At 39.3% G+C, this 6728-nt stretch overlaps 1 protein-coding gene across 13 annotated transcripts in view; it reads left to right on the top strand.

Annotated features, from left to right (window-relative positions):
• LOC108285291 (zinc finger protein 224) overlaps nucleotides 1-6728 on the top strand; it is a 54438-nt gene that overhangs the window by 21372 nt on the left and 26338 nt on the right. For 4 of the 13 annotated variants that reach the window (XM_037729175.1, XM_037729177.1, XM_037729176.1 and 1 more), the window contains one exon: nucleotides 1564-1646. The exons of the other annotated variants lie outside the window; for them this stretch is intronic. In XM_037729175.1, coding sequence (XP_037585103.1) covers nucleotides 1638-1646 — 9 coding nt within the window. In that variant the 5' untranslated portion in view covers nucleotides 1564-1637. The remainder of the gene's footprint in view (nucleotides 1-1563; nucleotides 1647-6728) is intronic. 13 annotated transcript variants of the gene reach the window in all.

The raw sequence follows: 6728 nt of genomic DNA on the forward strand, positions 1-6728 counted from the left end.
TACAGGCACGCGCCACCATGCCCAGCTAATTTTTTGTATTTTTAGTAGAGACGGGGTTTCACCGTGTTGACCAGGATGGTCTCGATTTCTTGACCTCGTGATCCACCCGCCTCGGCCTCCCAAAGTGCTGGGATTACAGGCTTGAGCCACCGCGCCCGGCTGCATTGTCTTTATTGTCACATTTCTATACTCTTCTTTAATTTAGAAGGATTCCACAGCCTTTGTCTTTTATATGCATGGGCTTTTGAAGAGTATAAGCAAGTTATTTGGTAGAAGGGCATTCATTTGGGGTTTATCTGATACATTTCATGTTTAGGTTTAGATTATGCTTTTTTTTTTTTCAGAGACAGAGTCTCACTCTTGTTGCCCAGGCTGGAGTGCAGTGGTGTGATCTCGGCTCACTGCAACCCCTGCCTCCGAGGTTCAAGCAATTCTTTTGCCTCAGCCTCTCGAGTAGCTGGGATTACAGGTGCCCACCACCATGGCCAGCTAATTTTTGTATTTTTAGTACAGACAGGGTTTCACTATTTTGGCCAGGCTGGTCTTGAACTCCTGATCTCATGATCCACCCGCCTTGGCCTCCCAAAGTGTTGGGATTACAGGCATGAGCCACTGTCCCTGGCAGATTATGCATTGTTGGTAGGGATACCATAGTAGTGGTGAGATGTCCTTTTCATTGCAACATAACAGTGTCCAAATGATGTTGGATTGTCCCTTGACTGGTGATCTCAACTTCATTCACTTTCACAAGATGAAGTCTTTCAGGTTTGTCCACTGTGAAGTTACTTTTTTTAAATTTTGAAAATAATAAAGTTTCTAATGGGGAGATATATTATTAGTGGACATTCTACTGTAAAGATGAGTTTCCACTTCCCATTTATTCATTCTTTTATTCAACTATAAATATTCTATTGATATGGACTCAGAATTCAGTCTTACTGATTCAATGACATGTGGATTAACAATTATTTTTTCCACTTCTATCAAGATACATTTCACATATAACTTTCACGCATTTCAGACATAGAACTCAATGATTTTTAGGAGTTTTGTGAAGTGGAATAACCATCATTGTGATTCAGTTTAGATCATTTTCATCTCCCAGTTGGACTCCTTGTGCCTATTTATAGCTAAGCCCATTCTCACCTCAAATGTGAAGCAACAACAAATCTACTTTCTCTATACATACATTTGACTATTCTGAACGTTTCATATAAATGGGATCATACAGTCCGTGGGTTTTTGTGACTGGCTTCTTTCACTTAACGTTTCCAGGTTTACGCATGTTGTAGCGTGAGTCAGTACTTCATTTCTTTAAATTTCCAAGAAAATTCCATTGTATGGATAGACCACAATTTGTCTGTCCATTTACCCACAGGAGGGCATTTTGGTTGTGTGCAATTCTGGGTTATTATGAATAATGCTGCTGCGAACATTCAAGTGCTAATTCATAATACATGTTCGTGTTGTTGGGCAGCATCCCTGACCATCCCTTCATGTCTTTTTTTTTTTTTTTTNTTTTTTTTTTTTTTTTTTTTTTTTGCCTTCCATGACACATTCCAGGCACAATTCTCTCTTCCCTCGAACGGCATAACTGAGGACTCTGCAAATTCCCTAAAGTAGGAGGAAAAAGGACCATGTTCAAGGTGAGTAAGGCTTATCTCTTTTGCTGTTCAAATTCCAACTCACTACTTAAGATTGTCTTGTGTTTCTCTCAGTCTTGGGAAGACTCAAGGAGAACAAGTTATTTGTGCACCTGTTGTATGCCAGGTGGCTCCTTGTTTCTTTTGTGCTGAATTTGCATTTGGATTTGGTTTTGTTTACTTTTACCATTATTTATGTTCCGTGTAGAAATTTAGTGGGAAGGAACAATTCTCCCATTTCACTACATCTCTTCACACTAATTAGGCATTTTTATTTTGTCATGCTACTCCTCATGTACATTCATAACTGTATTTGTATGGATACTTAGCTAATTTAAATTGTGTTCTTTTTGTTTAATATGATATAATGTTTGTTGTTTATGATTGCATTATGTTCCCATTGAATTGATGTTCCTTTTTTTTTTTTTCTTGATATGGAGTCTTGCCCTGTCGGCCAGATTGCAGTGCAGTGGTGCGATCTCGGCTCACTGCAACCTCCACCTCCCAGGTTCAAGCGATTCTTCTACCTCAGCCTCCCAAGTAGCTGGGATTACAGGTGCCCACCACCATGCTGGCTAATTTTTGTATTTTTAGTAGAGACGGGGTTTCACCATGTTGGCCAGGCTGGTTTTGAACTCTGACCTTGTGATTCGCCTGCCTTGGCCTCCCAAAGTGCGTGGATTACAGGTGTGCGCCACTGCGCCTGGCCGCTGTTCCTATTTAACTACTTTATACTCACAGACACTCGGAGCTCAATTTTGAAGGCTACTTTTGACATGTGCCATGTTGGCTGTTTTGTAGATAAAATATCCACATGTGGCATAGCACAGCAGGCTGTAACTGTGGCTTCACACAAGGATTTCTGGAGATTTTCACATAGGAAGAGCTGGATTTTGTTTTCCCCATGCTTAAGTCATGCATTGTATGTATATTATTTACCGTTTCTTTTTTATTCCTTATGTATTAAGGAGTTTGACCAAATGATAGGTAACTTTAGTTTCAAATGTCCATGTTATCAGAAGATTCTCTAGTCACTATGTTCTGTTTCTTTATTTATTCCTCAGAACAGCTGAATGATGCAATTCTCAGCTTCATCTTCCTTTTAAATATGTGAAACATGAGAAACCTGCTGAGGTTCAGAGAGGAAACCCAGGGTTGGCATGTTAGTTATTTTGCTAAATTGAAAGAGAGAGACAAGAAGAAAGAGGATTCTCCATTGAAGGACCTGTGTCTTCTGGTATGGGTGTCTGGAGTGCCCTCTTGAGTGATGACATCCACTGGTGGCATAGCTCCTCCCTGGCCCCTACTTGGGGGACCTCTTCTCTTCTTGTCCTAGCACCTCCTCAGGTGCACCTAGTACCCCAGACACCAAAAGACAGTGATTCCTACACTCAATATAGAAAATCTTTAACTTCCTAATGGCAAAGATGGCTTACAGAGTGTTACCAGGAAATGTAATAGCCTAAGGCGAAAATATTTACCACTTTGATATCTAAAAAAGACACACTCCAAAATAAGAATCTTATGTACAGAATGGATTAAAAAAATTCAAAGGAATATGAATAAAGGACATTAATACATTAATTGATAAATTTTAGAGGAGAAATAGAAAGGGCCAATACATATTTGAAAAGGTAATTGTACTATTTATAATTAAATCATGGGATTAATAAGGTGAATTATTCTCTCTAATGAGATTATCAAAATCACAAGAAATTCAATAATCTGCCTTTGGCTATTTTAAGAAAAAGCAGGGTAATGTATCCCCTTGAAAGATTTTGGGGTTTGATAAAAAATTGAGATCTGACATATATCATCAGAATTTTTAACATTTTTATTTTTTGATGTTTTAATTTCTGTTTGAAATTATTTTTATTCTTTTTAAATTTTTATTTATTCATTTTTTATTGTACTTTAAGTTCTGGGGTACATGTGCAGATCATGCAAGATTGTTGCATAGGTACACACATGGCAATGTGGCTTCTTGCCTCCATCCCCCCGTCACCTACATCTGGCATTTCTCCCCATGTTATCCCTCCCCAACCTCCTCACCCCGCCTCTGTCCCTCCCTTGGCCCCCTCCAACAGACTCCAGTGTGTGATGCTCTCCTCCCTGTGTCCATGTGTTCTCATTGTTCAACACTCGCCTATGAGTGAGAACATATGGTGTTTGATTTTCTGTTCTTGTGTCAGTTTGCTGAGAATTATGGTTTCCCGATTCATCCATGTCCTTACAAAGGACACAAACTTATCATTTTTTATGGCTACATAGTATTCCATGTTGCATATGTGCCACATTTTCCTTGTCCAGTCTATCATTGATGGGCATTTGGGTTGGTTCCAGGTCTTTGCTATAGTAAACAGTGCTGCTGTGAACATATGTGTGCATGTCTTTATAATAAAATGATTTATAATCCTTTGGTTATATACCCAGTAATGGGATTGCTGGGTCAAATGTAATTTTTATTTCTAGGTCCTTGAGGAAGTGCCACACCGTCTTCCACAATGGTTGAACTAGTTTACACTCCCAGCAACAGTGTAAAAGTGTTCCTATTTCTCCACATCCTCTCCAGCATCTGTTATCTCCAGATTTTTTAATGATCACCATTCTAACTGGCATGAGGTGGTATCTCAATGTGGTTTTGATTTGCATTTGTCTAATAATCAGTGATGATGAGCATTTTTTCATATGTTTGTTGGCCTCATATATGTCATCTTTTGAAAAGTGTCTGTTCATATCCTTTGCCCACTTTTGGATGGGTTTGTTTGTTTTTTTCTTGTAAATCTGTTTTAGTTCTTTGTAGATTCTGGATATTAGCCCTTTGTCAGATGGGTAGATTGCAAAAAATTTTTCCCATTCTGTTGGTTGTCAGTTAACTCTAATGATTGTTTCTTTTGCTGGGCAAAAGCTCTGGAGTTTAATTAGGTCCCATTTGTCTGTTTTGGCTTTTGTTGCCAATGCTTTCGGTGTTTTAGTCATGAAGTTGTTGCCTATGCCTATGTCCTGAATGGTTTTGCCTAGGTTTTCTTCTAGGGTTTTTATGGTTTTAGGCCTTATGTTTAAGTCTTTAATCCATCTGGAGTTCATTTTAGTATAATGTGTCAGGAAGGGGTCCAGTTTCTGCTTTCTGCACACTGCTAGCCAGTTTTCCTAACACCATTTATTAAACAGGGAATCCTTTCCCCATTGCTTGTTTTTGCCAGGTTTGTCAAAGATCAGATGATTGTAGATGTGTGGCATTGCCTCCAGGGCCTCTGTTCTGTTTCATTGGTCTATATCTCTGTTTTGGTACCAGTACCATGCTGTTTTGATTACTGTAGCCTTGTAATATAGTTTGAAGTCAGGGAGCATGATGCCTCCAGCTTTGTTATTTTTGCTTAGGATTGTCTTGACTATGCGGGCTCTCTTTTGGTTCCACATGAAGTTTAAGGTGGTTTTTTCCAGTTCTGTGAAGAAGGTCATTGGTAGCTTGAAGAGGGATAGTGTTGAATCTATAAATTACTTTGGGCAGTATGGCCATTTTCATGATATTGATTCTTCATAACCATGAACATGGAATGTTTTTCCATCTGTTTGTGTCCTCTCTTATTTCCTTGAGCAGTGGTTTGTAGTTCTCCTTGAAGAGGTCCTTTATATCCTTTGTTAGTTGTATTCCTAGGTATTTTATGTGAATGGGAGTCTGCTCATGATTTGGCTCTCTGTTAGTCTGTTATTGGTGTATAGAAATGCTTGTGATTTCTGCACATTGATTTTGTATCTTGAGGCTTTGCTGAAGTTGCTTATCAGTTTAAGGAGATTTTGGGCTGAGATGATAGGGTCTTCTAAATATACAATCATGTCGTCTGCAAATAGAGACAGTTTGACTTCCTCTTTTCCTAATTGAATACTCTTTTTTTTTTTTCTTGCCTAATTGCTCTGGCTAGAACTTCCAATACTATATTGAATAGGAGTGGTGAGAGAGGGCATCCTTGTCTAGTGCCAGATTTCAAAAGGAATACTTCCAGTTTTTTCCCATTCAGTATGATATTCGCTGTAGGTTTGTCATAAATAGCTTTTATTGTTTTAACATACGTTCCTTCAGTACCCAGTTTATTGAGAGTTTTTAGCATAAAGGGCTATTGAATTTTGTCAAAGGCCTTCTCTGCGTCTATTGAGATAATCATGTGGTTTTTGTCTTTGGTTTTGTTTATGTGATGGATTATGTTTATAGACTTGCATTTTGCTCTATTGCCTGGGATAGAGTACAGTGATGTGAGTGTAGCCTACTGCAGCCTTGAACGCCGGGGGTCCAGATCTTCCTGCCCCAGCCTCCTGAGTAGCTAGGACTACAGGCACTTACCACCATGCCTGGCCAAGTTTTTAAATGTATAAAGATGGTGTCTTGCTGTGTTGCCTACACTGGTCTCAAACTCCAGAGTTCAAGCAGTTCCCCCACCATAGCCTCTTAAAACACTGGGATTACAGGTGTGAATCACTGAACGTGGTTTGAAATTATTTAATTTAAATTAATTAATTTATTATTTTATTTTATTTCATTTTTGAAATGCAGTCTTGCTCTGTTGTCCAGGCTGGAGTGCAGTGGCGCAATCTTGGGTCACTGCCACCTCTGCTTCCCGGGATCAAGTGATTCTTATGCCTCAGCCTCCCAAGTGTCTGGGATTATAGGCATGTGCCACCATGCCCAGCTAAATTTTTGTGTATTTTCTAGAGACGGAATTTTGCTATGTTGCCCAGGCTGGTGTCGAACTCCAGAGCTCAAGTGATTTGCTTGTCTCGGCCTCCAAAAGTACTGGGATTATAGGCATGAGCTAGCACGCCCAGCCAAAATTATTTTAAATGATCAGACTGGAGAGTAAGGTCTACGTAACCCAATTTTCTTCGCAGGATTGGTAATAATGAAAACTACATAAAATTAAATATTCATTATTTAGAATAGATAAAGATAGATCATCAGTTCTCTGTAATACTATGCAGACATGAAATAGATAACTATAATGAAAGTTATATTGGCCGGGCACGGTGGCTCAAGCCTGTAATCCCAGCACTTTGGGAGGCCGAGGCGGGTGGATCACGAGGTCAAGAGAT

Source organism: Cebus imitator, unplaced genomic scaffold, assembly GCF_001604975.1.
Source record: "Cebus imitator isolate Cc_AM_T3 unplaced genomic scaffold, Cebus_imitator-1.0 Scaffold296, whole genome shotgun sequence".
NCBI lineage: Eukaryota > Metazoa > Chordata > Mammalia > Primates > Cebidae > Cebus > Cebus imitator.